This window comes from Coenobita brevimanus, chromosome 63 (assembly GCF_032717465.1).
Source record: "Coenobita brevimanus isolate Jiangsu-jjx chromosome 63, ASM3271746v2, whole genome shotgun sequence".
Taxonomy (NCBI): Eukaryota; Metazoa; Arthropoda; class Malacostraca; order Decapoda; family Coenobitidae; genus Coenobita; species Coenobita brevimanus.
The window spans coordinates 94,318-110,699 of NC_137016.1; the positions used below are offsets into that span (position 1 = coordinate 94,318).

Consider the following 16,382-nt stretch of genomic DNA (forward strand, 5'->3'; position numbering starts at 1 on the left):
GCCACGACATAAACATAAACATTGAAGATGGCAATTCGTCGTGTCAATGATTCCCCGTCGTTTCTTTACTATTTATCAAGTATACTAGTTTTTGAGTTATATGAGTTATAAAAGTGATGGTGGTTTATAGCTTTTTTTTTTCTTAATAAATGTAAAGTGTGGCATCAAATTGTCGGTATTAACAGAAAAAAATATATAAATATATTGAAACGCCAATCAAAGGATGTTCGTACAATAGCGAGACATTAGCATTTATATTATTGTCTAATAACCTTAAGTGAACGATCGATTAACGCCGAGTGATGTCAGTGTGTGAAATATTTACTTTTTTCTTTGGGGAGGGGACGATTAAAGCTACTATAGAGCTAGGTGGATTAATCGGGGAGACTACACACACACACACACACACAAACCATCGGTCTATCTTCATTGCTGTTGGAACCAGAGAGTGATGCTGGTCACGAAGAGGTGCTATGGAATGGATGTAACCACTAACCTTTTCTCACAATGAGTTACACACACACACACACACAGTTTATGTCACCAAAATGTTCTTTGCAGCTCCTTGTAAATATTTCACTGTATTGCACTTAATTGTTTTAAGCAAATACATATATTAATACATTTTGTTTTTATCATTGCCTTGTTGCCTTGTATCTTAAAACTCATCTGAACGTGAACCCAGTGGACTGATGGCTGAGGCTGGCCGTTCCCTGCCGTCCACATCCTCTTTTTGGGGGACAGGGAAGGATCTGAGGGACATTTGTATAACCAGGCAACTCCACCGCCCGGTTACATCAGTACCACCACGTGAAGGTGACCCTCTCCAGCATCAAACACCTTATACATTATTAGCGATCGTTCTGACCCCCCCCCCAACTCTCTCTCTCCCCATTAGAGCTTGAGAATCCATACGTCCTTCACTACCCCTTCAAGGAGTACACAGGGAGTACATTACCCCCTTCTAGGAGAACACAGGGAGTACATCAACCCCTTCAAGGAGTACACAGGGAGTACATCAACCCCTTCAAGGAGTACACAAGGAGTACATCAACCCCTTCAAAGAGTGCACAGGGAGTACATTACCCCTTCAAGGAGTACAAAGGGAGTACAGTACCTCTTTTAGGGGTATACCAGAATATAATTCAGAGTCGTCAGTAGCAAGGGAGAAACAAGTTAAAGGTAAGGGGTGGGGGCCTACACCACAAAGCGCTTAGCTGCGTTGCTCATCTCCATAACATAGGCCTTTGAGCCTGTGGCCGGTATTCACCCAATGACCTGGAATACAAGGCCACTGCATCATCCTGGTCACCACAGGTACATCCCTTAGGTGTTACCCTGGGTACCCATTTTACCAACCAACCCACAAAGGATGGATGCACACCTGAGTCAAGTGACCCCAGCTGCACGCACCAGGCTTCAAACCCTGGCGCTAACTCTACACTGAGTGACAAGCCAAATGGTTCCATGTGCACCAGGAAACCATTTACTGTGCTGGGTGGTAACCGTATAACTAAGCTATGGCGCCTGGTGGTTTAGTTGATGATTAAGCGCTCCAGTCAGATTAAGCCTGTGTTGGCTTATATCCAAGGGGTGGTTGGGGTTTATTGTTCACATAATGCCACTCAGTGATGAGTGAGGCTGGTCACTCTCATCTTAAATGTCAGGACCAACGTACCTATAGCTCCTGGCTCCTATGCTCCTCATTGGGAAGCACAGGATTAGATGATGATGATGATATTTATAGAATGACGGGGAATCGTGGAAATTGTCCGGACGGGGAATCATCTATGTTTTGATGTCGGCGAATTATCCAGGAACAGGACCTGTTCCCCCCTCCCCTTAAAAAAAAAGAAAAAAAACTATTTCTCCTCGTAGACCTGTTTCTCCCATTGACGTATTTTCCTCCTTGGACCCTTCCATGGATCTCTTTTTCCTTGTGGCATCTTCCCCATGAACCCATTTTCCTCCCATGGACCCATTTCTCTCTGTGGACCTATTTTGCCCACGAGGAAACATCGAACCCCCACATGGACACATCTCCTCCTTTGAACCTATTTCTCTCATGGGCCTTCTTTACCAACTGAACCTATGTCTCCGCTTTGTGCCAATTTCCCACAAGGACGTGTTCCTCCATAGACCAATTTTCCACCATGAACCTGTTCCAGCCATAAACTTATTTCGACCTACCTAGTTTTCCTCAGTTGACCTACTTGCTCAATCACCCACTCACCAACTTACATACCTTACCACTTATCTAGTGTAGTAGGCCTATCCCCTATCGTGTTCTCCTGGAAGTCACACATCCATCCACCCATCCATTCACCCTGACTACCCTCCCATCCATCCACCCACCCTGACTACCCACCCACCCATCTATCCACCCTGACCACTCTGCCACCAATCCATCCACCCTGATTATCCTCCCACCCATCCATCCACCCTGACTATCCTCCCACCTATCCACCTACCCTGACTACCCACCCACCCATCCATCCACCCTGACTATCCTCCCACCCACCCATCCACCCTGACTACCCTCCCACCCATCCATCCACCCTGACTACCCACCCACCCACTCACATAGGACAGAGAACTTAGCCTGTGTTTGTGGACCTGGTTGAGGTGTGTACTCAGGGGTGACGGATCTTTAGGTTATCTGGCTAACCAAACCCTATTACAGTGCATATAGGTATTATGTCAGAGGTGGGATTCTCAAATGATTGATTTCCTACCATCTTCTGAAAGCTGAGTGCACAGCCTCCCTTTGTGACCTATTCCTTCTACAAAATGCAAATATAAGGAGGAAAATTATTTTGTTATATGTTTTCAATAGGAAAAACAGAGACAGAAGGTGGATAATCTTTCTATACATCAGTACAGCCGTAGTTTGGTTACAGGTGGTTAGCTCCATAAAGGATGCCTAGAGTGTGTTGTGATCAGTATTCCCTCTCACTGGGGAGCCACTGGGCACCACCAGTCCTGGCAGTTCCTTGCCAACATTGTCCTGCCTGCCATATTTCTCATCCCAAACATCAGTGAGTATCCTTCCATCTCATACTCTTCTGGTGTGTGGTTCATATCAAATTTTTCATGTTGTCTTACTTTCAGGTAACTTAGCTATGAGCAGCAAGCCAAATGGTGTCTTGTAGGCTAGAAACCATTTTTTTATAATCAGTGGTAATCCATATACAGTAATCAAATAGGTGCCTGGTGGTCTATTCACTAGAGGGAGAAAGTGCTCCAGCTTGGTGTGGTCCACAAGAGTTTATTACATCTGAAGGAAGGTTAGGACACTTTGCTCACATAATGCAACTCAGGGGTTGGCAACTCGTCCCTCGCCTCAAATTTCTAGTGTAACCCCAGGCCCTTTCACTCCTGAAGGAGCAATGGTGGATTGGAGACAACTGTTGTCTTATTTCAACAGTCTTTGTTTCTTTTCTGAGCCACTAGGTGATACTTTAGCTACTCTGTCTGCTGGATGGGTCTGAAAACACTGGGGTCCATTCTATGTTCTTGTTTAAAATCTTACACTTTTACTAAAGGGGAATTTATGGTCTTTCAGAGCAAGGTTTGGGTCCTCTTGACAGGGGAAGTAAACCTCTATCAGGACCCCCTACTTGTTGGCATGCATAGGGTCTTTACCCTCCCTAGGGTACCTCAGGACATATGGAAGTGTAATCTCTGCTAATGCTCACCACTTATGGCCCCAATACAGATTACTCAGGTGCCAGTTACACTTCCACTTGCTGAGGATGAGGGGGAAACTCAGCTCCTGCATACTGACTGCAGCATAACCACCGTGCAACTCACTCTGTCTCTCTGACAGGCAGAGAGGAACTTGATTTATATCCCCACTGAGGCACCATCAGTGCAGAATGGTGGTGGCTACATGAGCTGCAGTGGGGCATTCCATGTGATAGGCAAGAGGAGATACAGTTAATCCTCACACTTCTTATTTCTCTCTCTGCAGTCTATTCACTGCACCACATATAGTTTAACTTCCTATCATGGGCATTTGGTGCTGGAGAAGGATTCCTTTCTCTGGTGGTACTAATATAACTGGGCAGCTATGCTGTCCAGTTACATAAACATCCCTCAAGTGCCTCCCTATCCCCTTTAAGGGAGATGGAGAACAGCACAAGAATAGCAGCTATAGCCTGTAGTTCACCAGGTTCTTGTCTAGATCAGTCTTGGGCCACAACAACAAAACTCAGTTCCTAAATAGTGCTTGCCATTTCTCATGCCTGCTTGCATTTCATTGTCATTTATTTCACCTCTTGCCCTCCTTCACAATGCATTGCTCTGGCAACAGTTAGAGTTACATATGAAAGAATTATACCCACATACAGTACTGAAAAGATGTTCCCTCCCTACTCATTCTAGAAGAGGGTCAATGGCAGGCTTAATTGTTGGATCTCCCTGGTAAACAACTTATGTAGGATATAATTCTTCCAGTTATACAGTTCACACTGTAATAACTGAAATGAAACTTAACAAATTAATCACACTGTCCTGGCCGAGGTTCAATCTCAGCCACCCTCGCTTCATAGACCACTGAGCCAAAGAGAGAATCCCCTGCTTTGCCTCTAAGCAATGCAGGCTTTTATACACCCCACTACATCATTCTTTTCTCCCCTTGGTGATTTTGGTCAGTTTTGAACACGTGGGGTAGCGTAGCACTGGAGGCCACCACTGGGGGCACTGCAGACCACACCAGACAGCTCAACCCCAGGATGTAAGGCCTAAGATGCCGTCAACAACGTCATTGCCCTCCAAGCCTCGCCTCATCCCACACCGCTGCCAACCAACTTAATGACCAGACTGAAACTTAACAAATTAATCACACTGTCCTGGCCGAGATTTAATCTCAGGCCCTTGCGCTTCATAGGCACGCATGTTACCACTGAGCCGAAGAGAGGATCACCCACTTTGCCTCTAAGCAATGTGGGCTTTTATAGACTCCATTACAACATCACTCTCATATCAAGACTTGAGAGTAAAAATAAAATGGCTATGGTACTGTAACAGCTAATTTCATATTAACCCTTTTGAGGTATAGGGGCCTGAGGCTAGGCTACTGTAGTCCAGGACTTTTAAGGGTGGATGACCAGCCTACTCCTCTTGATATCATCCAATCCCTGTTCATCCCATTTAAACATAAGTGTAGGGGTCAGGGGCAAAGTAGTGCAGTTGCAAACTCAGGTTCATCTGAATGTGAACTTTGTGGACTGAAGGCCAAAGTTGCCATTTTTCCACAGTCACCCATCTTTCTTTCACGGGAGAGGGAGGGAGTTGATAACAGTTTGTAAGGGCTCCACTGCCACCACATAAAGCTGTATCTCTCACCAGCACTCAGATTTAGGAGAAACATCTTTAAATGTGGACTGTCTGTACTTTCTTTAGGTCTGCCTTGCCACTGCCAGGGATACAAGACAAAGCCATAGTATCTATGTATGCCCATTGTGGGAAAGACTCTGGTGTGACCCCTGCGAGGTTCTGTCTACCACGTGAGGGTGCCAGATCCCTACACAGTGTTTGTGCTGTACTGTACTGTACCTGCAGGACAGCCCCACAGAAACAGTTGTTTGATTGTGGTTAAATGGGTCTGATTGGCCAGGCAGTAGAGAGGTGGCCTGCAGTCCTAATGGACCCGGGTTCAAATCCATGCTGGGGCAGGGAACAGTTTAAGGATTTGAATTTCATTAAATCAGGCTTTACTGATCTACCAGAAGACCCGCTGACATGTCGCAAAAATACCCCCGCTAATACCAATACACCAGTCCTGTATGAGACAGCCTTAGCATGTATTCAATATGGATGGTGGGTGTTAGTGCTGAAGTGGTGACATGTAGAGGTGTATGGTATGTAGGAGGACTGCTGGACCTTGATAGCAGGCTGTGAAGCCTATGCCCAGAGTCGGGCACATAAAAAAAAAAAAAAAATGCAACAACAACGACCCCCATTGCGGTGGTTCCACAGGGACAGTAGCTTATCTGCAGCTGAAAGGTTTACTCAGCCAGGCAAACAAGGGTTAAGAAACATCAACAACAATTCCCTTCACGGTGTTGGAGTGTGAATTTTGGCTAACAAAGTCGAGGACTTTTAAGGGTAGATGACCACCCTACTCCCCTTGGTGGCATTACATGAATGAATACGGTACCTCTGGGGAACTGCATCAATGCAAGGCCATCACTCTGATAGGGGTGTTCCTTCCACCAGCCCATCAGGCTGAAGTATACTGTACATATCCCCAAACAACATACCGTACACATAAATACTAAGAAGCAAAAACTGAACTACGTGTTTATCAAAATCTGCTTCATATAGAGTGTAATTTGTTTTTATTTACCAATACAGTAGTGTGCACTGTACGGTGTTTCAATAGTGTACGATCACAGATATAAACAACTTATTCTACTGTTAACAATAAATCTTGATAACACAAAATTAATTTATCATCCTTTTTCCTTACACTGTATACTCAAACATCTAAATCACACTTTAAATACAGTCCGGGGCAAAGGTTTGCCCACTATTCCACTATATCTACTGTGTACTTGGGTTGCGTCTGTCACTTTCCTTCTTGATGCATCATACCAAAGAGGATTATCAATGAACAGAGCAACATACCAAGCTTCTCTCAACTTTGGAATATTTTATTAGTCAGCAGAGGAAACCAAGAAATAACAGGTGTGAATAATTATGCAAATTTTTGTCCCCGACTGAACATAGCTAAAATTAATATTACAGATTTCTCCAAAATCTCAGTTACAACTCCCAGTTCCATCAGGTGGCAACCCAATAAACCCTTCATTCAGATAATTTTTTTTCTAACTTGTGCTCTTGCTGTTTTCAGATTATTTTACTTGACGATATTTTTTGGAAACGCAGAATTTATTTATAGTCTTAATTAATCCCTTCACCACTAAAGCTGAGTCAAATTACTGAAGAAAACCATCCAACAGCAGCTTAAAATGAATAATACATAACTGGAGTGAAGAGATCAAATGCAGTCTGATGAACTAGTCTTTATTTCATTCTGGTTTCCTTCAGAAGAATTTATTTTACTTAAGGGAGATGTGTGTGATGGAGTTACATACAGCCCCCACCCCTTCACTACTAGAAATTTGTCCTAAAAGTTTGAGAAAATAATTTTGTGGTGGTGAGAAAAAAAGTATAAAAAAGGTCATTGGGTTGAAGGGGTGAAGGCCTTCCACCTCATATTGTGCCAACCAGCCCAGCTTCCCAAACTTACAATCAATCCCCTCTCACATCTAAGATTTATTTTTAATGCAGCAATACAAGAAATGAATACAGTGGCATAGTTTTTTTTTTCACATCTGTTCCTCCTTGAAAACATGCGTCTTTGATAACAGAGAAGGTTAATGCAGTTAGTTACTTTTTGGCAAGATGAACAAAGAAACATAAGAGTGCATAATTTACCAATGTGTCTAGTTCCTACAGCAAAAAAAAAAAAAAAAAAAAAAAAAAATCTAGGTTATAACTGAACTGATCATAAATTTGTGAATACGAGTCCTACTTGCCACCTGATGGGCCCCAGGTTCCATTTCTGAGATATAACAGAGATATTCTTTACACATGGAACTGTGTGATCTCTCAGTAAATTTCACAAGAATAGCTTGTGCACTCACCTCTTTTTTACTAAAGTCAGCTTCCCTACTGAAAGGCTGGATTCCTGCTCCTTAACCCCTTGAATATGGTGATTTTCTTTCTTCTTTACTACCTCCGGACAGTTTTACATAACTAAGGAAGAGTCTCTCAGGTTGAAGAGACTAATGAAGGCTGTTTATTATGCCCTCAGCTCATAAAGTCTCTCCTACGCACAATAAAACCATCCAGGGATAGCAAAAATAAAACCAAAAATACATCACTGAATCAAAGGGGTTAAGTAAGTGCTTGGAGCATACACTAGTCAGGTACAATCACATATCCTGCATATTAGAAACTACACTCCATTACAGACCTTGCTATACAGTACAAGTGACAGAAAACAATATGATGATGTGTTCCATGTATCAATAATGATGATGTACCATGGGAAACTCAGTTGCTGATTGGGGCTGTTCGGCCAGACTGCTTAGGGAACAACTACTACTTAGTTGCTGGGGCTAATTAACAAAGTCAGTATTGCAGTAACAGTGTACAAGGTAGTGATTTAAGTATTTGGCTATTGGACTTACATGATGCATTCAGTAATGATATAATCAGTAACCAATGTTCTGGCACAACCTAAATTCAGATCAGATTGAAAAAAATTTGTTCATGCATGGTGTTCTCTGATTCTAGTTATTAAACTAATCATGCTCCTCAGCTATTTAACAAATAAATTATGCTCCTGTGCTGCATGAATACAACAATCAGAAATTCCCTTTCTAGACACAAAGAAAGAGATCGTATTTGTATTAGTGACTTAATACAAAACTGTGTGGTAACAAAGTTGTGTGGTAACAAAGTGAGGCCTAAACATCTCTGTACATTGAACTGAGTGAAGAATCAGGTAACAATTATTGAAGTGATCTATGGGTTACTGGAATAACATAAAGTTACAGTGTTAACATACAGCTGTAACCGCTCTAGAACAATGATTGTTTATTCACAAGTCTGTGAAAGAAAAAAAATCCTCAAGGGGATAACACTGCAAAACGCCTACAGCATTAATATAACTAACAGATAATTCCTGAGCCATCCCACAATTCAGTTAACGTGTACTAAAAAGATTCTTGGTGATGGTAATAATGAGTCAAGATGAAGGTGCAACTTATATGACTACATTAAATATACATTACCTCTATTATGAGCCCATTTTGATATTTGCTATACTGTACCCAATAGATTCACAGCAGGAACTCCCATGAATGAGTATTAGTTTAAGGTAACAAGTACAGTGCCTACAACCTGTTTAAGGCTCAAGTAAGCTCTTCTACATGGGCTGTGTTTCTAAGGACAGTACCGTAGACCGAATATGACGGATGTAAGATATGGAAGGACAGGTAAAAACAAGCACAGGTTTTACCAAAGTTAAAAATCCATTTTTCTTGTCAGATGGCTGTGAAAGAAGTTTTGGAAAGGAGATTCATGCTTTTGTCACCTGCCATTATATACTGAGTAATTGCAGGCAAGTGAGCAACTCCTCTTAACAGTCATAAGGCCAGGAATGAGGTACTGAACTTTTGTAAGAACTGAGACAGCAGTGTAAGTCAGAATAAGCCAACTCAAACGCATCCACAGGTCTTCCATGATTTAACTAATCCCATACAAGTAGGTGGATCCTCATTCAGGATGTAGTGTGCTCACTTCATAATGGTGCATCATGGGGAGGAACAAGGTTTAATAATGCAGAGTGGGATGCCTGGTAAGTTGTCGTCACAACCTCCTGATGAAAGAAAATTGGATTTCTGACAGTGTAAAACTTTTTTTTTTTAACTACTAGTAGGCCATTTGTTACCTAATGGAAGGATACCACAATTAAAGGCAGGAACATACTCCACAACAATATACTTATGCTCTGTGCATGACTCTGATAATCTTTGTTGATTCCATGGCTTGATAAGTGTCCCTTGTAACCTCTTCTAAACAGAGCCATATACTGTACTGCTCTGCTCAACCCATTCACTTTTGTATTCCTTTGAACCTCTTTCACATCCCTGTCTTATGTGTGCTTTATCTCCACACAGTAGGCCATGCCCTTAGGTAGTCTAGCTGGGTTGTAGAGCATCATTAATAGTACTGTCTTACATCTGCATTACCTGTATACAGTAGATAATGGCCTTAGCAAACGTATCAGTAAACTAGATGGGGTCATACAGGGTCCTTACTAGGCAACTTGGAGTCAGGCCTGAGGGTTGCTTAACATATTAGATTTTTATAATGAGATATGAATCACCACTTGCATCAGGTCCATTTACACAGCATCCTAGGTTAACACTTCAGCCACACACTCAAAGAGTCAACTGTGCTTTGATCTATGGATAATCTCCCTTGACCAGAGGGCGTATGGATCCCGGCACAACACTAATCATGAAACATCGGACAATAAACCAGGGGTGGGATTATTAGACACATGGGTATTTATGATCGATTCCCCGACGTAAATGTGATTTGTTTTCCCAGGAATGGCAACGAAAGATGAGTGCAGTCATCTTATATCCCCTGTACCCTCTACAAAAAAAAAAGAAAAAAAAACTTGGTTGCCAGAGGAATATCATCTTGTCTTAACAGGAAGGAGAAGAAAAGGAAGCAGCAGAATTCTCCATATTTCTAGTTCTTCCTGCAAAAGCAAATCAAAGTTACAACAATCAATCATAAACATGCCTGAGAATCCCATCCTAGTTGTGTCTGTGGACTCTGAGCTACAGTATATTATACGTGGCACAGGACACTATGTGGCACATCTTCCTCTGCAATTTATTTTGAATTTTAAACCCTTTTGTCCCTTCTATATTACTGCGGCAAAGTAAAACTATAGTAATCCCTCACTTAACACAAGAGATGTGATCCTAAAAGCTGCTGTCTTAAGTGTGAATTGTGTTCCAGCAAGAATTATAAAATTATATATATATAGTGTATATGCATGTATGTATCAAAATTAATTCTATGGTGTGACTGGGTGTATCAGTGTGTATTAAATTATAAAATCCATAAGCAAGTTAAACAAACTGTGATATATTGAGATCATGATAGTAAGAAGAAGAAGAATCTGGTTTCTTGTTCCTCAAAAGTGAGTTCATCCTATGGAATTCACTAGAGCTTAAACCACACTTGCATCTTTACAATTACAGTACAAGAATTGTGACATTGCAGAGGCAGCAACAAAATCCTGTACCATCCACCTAAACACCTCTCTCAAAATAAAACCTTTTTGAAAAGAGAATGTCTTTGAGCTGCCCCTTAAACTACTCAGCATAAGTCAACAGTCTCCTGGGTACTAGTAATCTAATTTATATAGAAGCTGGACAGAGAAAATCCCAAGGACCATATAGAAAAATGACCAATCAGAGAAAGATGGCCGAGCTCCTGGCTCAACGAGGCACAACGGATAATCTTGACTATGTGACATCACACCTGTATGTATCAGTTCAGTAAGTACCTGGCCCTTACAACCTATATCACTACTGTCACCCATTATTGACCTTAAAATAAGCAAGGCTGCATATCTTTAATTCTGTATAGATTTCTTTCTGTAAAAAACTACAGTACAAAGAAGATTATACATTTAAAGCAACTGACTGAATCTTACCTTTGCAAGAAAAGATATTTTACAAAACTGCACTGTTATCAATATTTCATTACAGATCTTAATGCTCAGTGAAAAAGGGCATTTCTTAATTAAAGCAGTGTCAAAACTATTTCATTAAATCATCACTGTCTGTCTGTGTGACCATGTAGTCAGATTCTGGTATCACTTCTAATTCACTTTCTGGTATAAGCTTTTTCCTTGCTTCTTCCATGTGCACAGTACTTTCATCTGAACCACCCTCCTGGGGTCTCTCTTCTATCGTCTCCAAGGGATCCTTACCCAAAGCCTGCTGTTCCACATTACTTATAAGTGGGGTTACACTCTCAGGTTTTATTACGGGAAATTTCCCATCTGGAGTTGAGATTTTCACAGACTCAGGTTTTATCACAGCAAATTTTCCTTCAGGAGTTGAGGCTTTTGGCACAGCAGTCTCAGGGAACACAAAGATGTTGCCACCGTAAGGACTGCGTGTCTGTGAACCATCGGTCTCAGGCGCAATTGGTGATAAATTTCTGGGAGACGACACATCTGGCTTGGAAGAATGTTGATGATGATGATGTACATCTTCTTGTGATTGTTCATCAGCAACAGAATCATAACTCCTGAAACAAAATACAGTTAACAACTATAGTTGGTTTGTTTTCATCTGACAGAAATGGGCCACTACACAGATTCAATATCGTGTCGCACTTGGAGAACACTCAGTGAGTCTTACTTCTCAGATAGGAATAGGTTTCCTTGGTTACTGGTCAGATCAATGTTCCAATATGACTACACTTTGTCAACAAACAAAAGAAAAGGGTTGGCAATCCTAAAATCGCTAGAGTAAATAAGCTACAGAAGTAACTTTATTGGATTTAAGCTGACGTGGTTCTCCCATGTCAAATGTAGCTGCATTTCCAGTGCTATTTTCTCAAACATGAGATTAGTGATACTGGTCAAAGTGTAAAGGAGTAGTCATGTGTGCTCATAAGTGCATACACAGACTAGTGTCATCTGGGAAAGAATGACCTCTTGGTCACTGAGATGGATGTGTTTATGGAAGGCAGGTGAGTGGGTGAAGAAATACTGTGCAAAGACAGGAATGATATTATTGCAGAAGAGCAGATTTTGACTCCCTAAGATGTTATTTTGGAGACATAAACTGAAGTGGAATAGAGATGACACAGAATATCCATGAAGAGTATGAGATCTTGATCATAATACTCTGTGAAGGTATTAGTACAAATGTCTCACAGTTTGTTGCTGCAGAGATGGAAGACATAAACAAATCGTTCAACATGAGATGCAGGATGGCAAGTAACACAAGGAAGAAAGCATGGAACAAGGTATGGAAAAGACACAATGAAAGTGCATGCAATGACTATAAGGTGGCATGAAATAACTACCTAAAAACATGAAGAACAAAAGAAATAAGACACGAGAAGGACATACAGTACTGTAATTGTAATAACCAAAATGCAACTTAAAAAATTAATCACTGATCTGGCCGAGATTTGATCTCAGGCCCTTGCACTTCAAACACACGCTCATTACCCCTGAGCCAAAGAGAGGATCCCCGCTTTGCCTCTAGGCAATATGAGCTTTTATTGACCACATTACATAATAAGCAAAAGAAAAATAAAAAATCTAAGTTGTTCTATAGATCTGTTAATGGCAAAATGAAAATAATGGAGAGCATAATAAGACTAAATTAAGTTGTAGTTAGGGCTGCATCCAAATCATTTCACTCATCTAATACATCACCAATTTGGGGATTTTTGTCAATACTGACCTGATTCCGGTATTTGCTCTTTGAAACAGATATGAAAAAGTGTTAACATACTCTCACTAGTTTTAGCATTTTGATAACTGCTTACAGTAACCTGTCTGTGTGCTACTGCTGGGTAAGTTTGAAGGTGGGAGGAGGCATGGTAAGCCAAAAAGAGGGTGAATAAACATGGTCAATGAGTGCATTGAATAGAGAGATTTAGAGGGTGACAAGGCTAGGGAATTGACAAGGAACTGAGTTGCTTGGATAAGTTTATGTAGAAGTGTATGACAAGGGTTTGACATCCTTTTTTAATTTGACAGTCATTGCACTGACTCTGTTTAATAGGTTATTATGAAGCTATGTGTGGACACATTTACCTATCAGGTGAAGCCAAGATTTCTGAGGCTTGAACAATGAATGAATAGGTGTGTGGTTCATTTCAGGGTAAACTGCTGAGTTGTTTTCCCACTATCATGCTTTCCTTTTTCTGGCTTTCTGTGGCGTATCTCACTTCACTTGTGGGTGGGAAAGAGGTGGGAAGATAAAGATGATGATGATGATGATGATGATAGAAGGTGAGGTGGCTTTAGCAAAGAACAACAACGTGCTTAAAACTAGACTGGATAAAAGCAGATAAGGAGACAGGACACTGCAAGCTTAGCTCAGATTGTATATACAGTACTACAATTTGGTAAACACACAACCACACAAACTGCTGGCTGTACTGGAAAGAACCCCTCACTCCAATGCATTTTTGTGGGATGGCAGAAAGGTATAAACATTTTTTTTTTTTTTTTCCAGTTCATCCTGATGATCTCATGATGGAAAAAATGCAGTTGTGTCTTTTTTCATTTTTTTCCCTTAAATGATAACTTTCTTCAACATTCTGCTTTTAGAACTATTGTACTGTATTCTACTTCAGTGAACTTTGTGTGGTATATCTGATTATCAAGAACTATCAAACAGACACTTTACCATCAATACTGCTTGTGAAACTTTATAACATTCTGGCTGTATATACACTGTATACTGTATATTTTTTCTGCACATAGGATAAGAGATGGGAAAGTTTAGAGAATGGTTATCAATGTCTGCAACATGAAGTGACCTGCGAGGTTTCTGATGAGTGTGTAAATTGATGTTAATTTAAACTGTACACATGTAACCCAGTGGCAATGTACTCCATATTCTTTCTTTTCAATTGTTGTTGTTGTAACTCCAGGCTCATCTGGACATGAACCTGGAGGACTGCATCAAACCAGCCACTTCAGCTGGGTACTCCCAGAGATCTTGTTGAGGTTATGTTGAAGAATTTTCTGTGTTGTGACAATATGGTGGACAATTTAAGTACGCTAAGACAATTTTAGTACGTACGCTAAGATGCAAAAGGTTTCGTACAGTGAGGGCACAGTGGATTATTTGTGAGTTTTATTTTGTTTTAGTAATTATAATCACCAAATACATTACCAAAGAAGAGACAGAGAAGGGGAGAGACAGCATAAGACAGGGATTCAGGAAAGGAGTCACGAGGCAGAAAGAGTGAGGATGTCCAGGAAAGAGGGTGACATTTTACATTTAAGTCCTTTAAGCCAGATAATGTTCTTTTAAGTTCATTCCTTTCAGTTGTTACCAGACAACTGTATGCAGCTATGGAAAGGATTTTCATACTCAAGGGATTTATTATGACCACATCCTATGTAATCCGTCCAGCCTGAACATTTCATCCAAAGCTGAATAAAAATGTCAGGAGATGGCAAGAATAAATGGTAAGGAACATCCCTGGCCTTAGGGGGTTAATTCCTCTCATCTGTTACTTAAACAACCCAACTATATTTCTCTTGGCACCTTCTTCTCTGCTGGGGAGGTGTAAATGGTGACTCTGCATGGTGGTGCCTTTCTGATGCAAGAATCTTGGATAATCCTTTCAGGTTAAGGCTGCCCAGACCTCTCTTTTTCTTCAGTGTATGATCTGTAAGTATTGAGTCATGTGCTGCAAAATTTGCTACAATATATATATATATATATATTTTTTGTATTAGAATACCATTACTGCATACATATAGTCCACATAGCCATTAGATTAATTCACTGTCCTAAACAACCTTATCAGGAAAATGATAAATCAAATTAAATGTCCAATTATCCCTTCAAGGTGATCTACATGTATACTAAAAATAACTCATTTCAAAAATGTTCACTCATCACTCATCATTTCTCTCCCTTGAACTGAGCAGGTTTCATTACAATACCTTACTGATGGCACCAAGGACACATGCAGTATATTCCTGGCCTAGCTCCAATTCAGTCAACGGTAACATGCAGCCAACAGTCAATGCCATATCACCCCTTTTGAAGCACAAGGTCCAATGGCTGGGCTGCCAAAGATCACTATATTTAAGGGCAGATGGACCAGCCTGCATCCCTTGATGGCACTACATGACTGAAAAACCTCCAATCACTTTCTGAGGACTGAACCTAAGCAATGCCATCACTAACTGGGGCATTCTAACCATTACATCACCAGGCAGGCAAACCATAAACTAAGAATCATTACCACCACCTTCCTCCTCGTGTCCATCTGGTTCATCCGAGAACACTGATGGGGTGCCAGGGATACTGGGTCTGCCCTCTGGGGATATCAGCCTCTTCTCCTCACTGTCTGATGGATCATCTACCACACTCTGTTGGGTAAGTTTATATAGCAGCACGGAGCACCAGCCTCATTATTACTGTATACACTACACGCTTGATTTAATGGACTCGGCAGACCAGATATCAGATTTAATGGACACTAGAAGGCCAACCAATTATCGTCAGGTATAATGAACACTGTCCATTAAATCAGGTGCAATGGGTTGCAATACATGTGTTTCCTACCCTTTTCACTCTAACCTGGCCTGAATTGCCCTTTCTCCACCCTGACAGCTGAGTTGTAATCACAGACTATAGCACATTGTAATAAATAATGTACTATACTAGTCACGACGATAGATGTGCTATGACACAGATGTGAAATAAGCTGCAAAGAGTCAAAATTATGGGCCAAGTTAGTGTAAAATGGGCATAGTTTTCATTTTTATTACTAGAATATGCTGCTGTACTCATTTACTTTCAAATATGTGCTTAAATATCCCACCACAGGGGGGACTATCGGATATAACACATTTTAGGCTTTATCAGCTCTGGCTTCCCCCCAGTCAGTCCATTACAGTGAGGATCTACTGTACAACTGGACTACTCTCCTGTATACAATACTACTACTATACTACAATATACTGTACTACAGTTGGCCCTTTACTTTCACACATTCACTATCGGTAGTGTCCATCTTAAACACTTCATTATAGCATACAGTGAAATGTTATAACA

General features: G+C 41.0%; 1 protein-coding gene across 3 annotated transcripts in view; it reads right to left on the reverse strand.

Moving 5' to 3' along the window:
• Window positions 1-6,335: 6,335 nt before the first annotated feature.
• Window positions 6,336-16,382, reverse strand: part of LOC145404457 (bestrophin homolog 15-like) — a 62,546-nt gene continuing 52,499 nt past the window's right edge. For 2 of the 3 annotated variants that reach the window (XM_080275977.1, XM_080275974.1), the window contains 3 exons: window positions 15,568-15,694; window positions 14,859-14,982; window positions 6,336-11,862 (listed from right to left, as the gene is read on the reverse strand). In XM_080275977.1, coding sequence (XP_080132103.1) covers window positions 11,367-11,862; window positions 14,859-14,982; window positions 15,568-15,694 — 747 coding nt within the window. In that variant the 3' untranslated portion in view covers window positions 6,336-11,366. The remainder of the gene's footprint in view (window positions 11,863-14,858; window positions 14,983-15,567; window positions 15,695-16,382) is intronic. The other variant, XM_080275975.1, reaches the window with a different exon arrangement.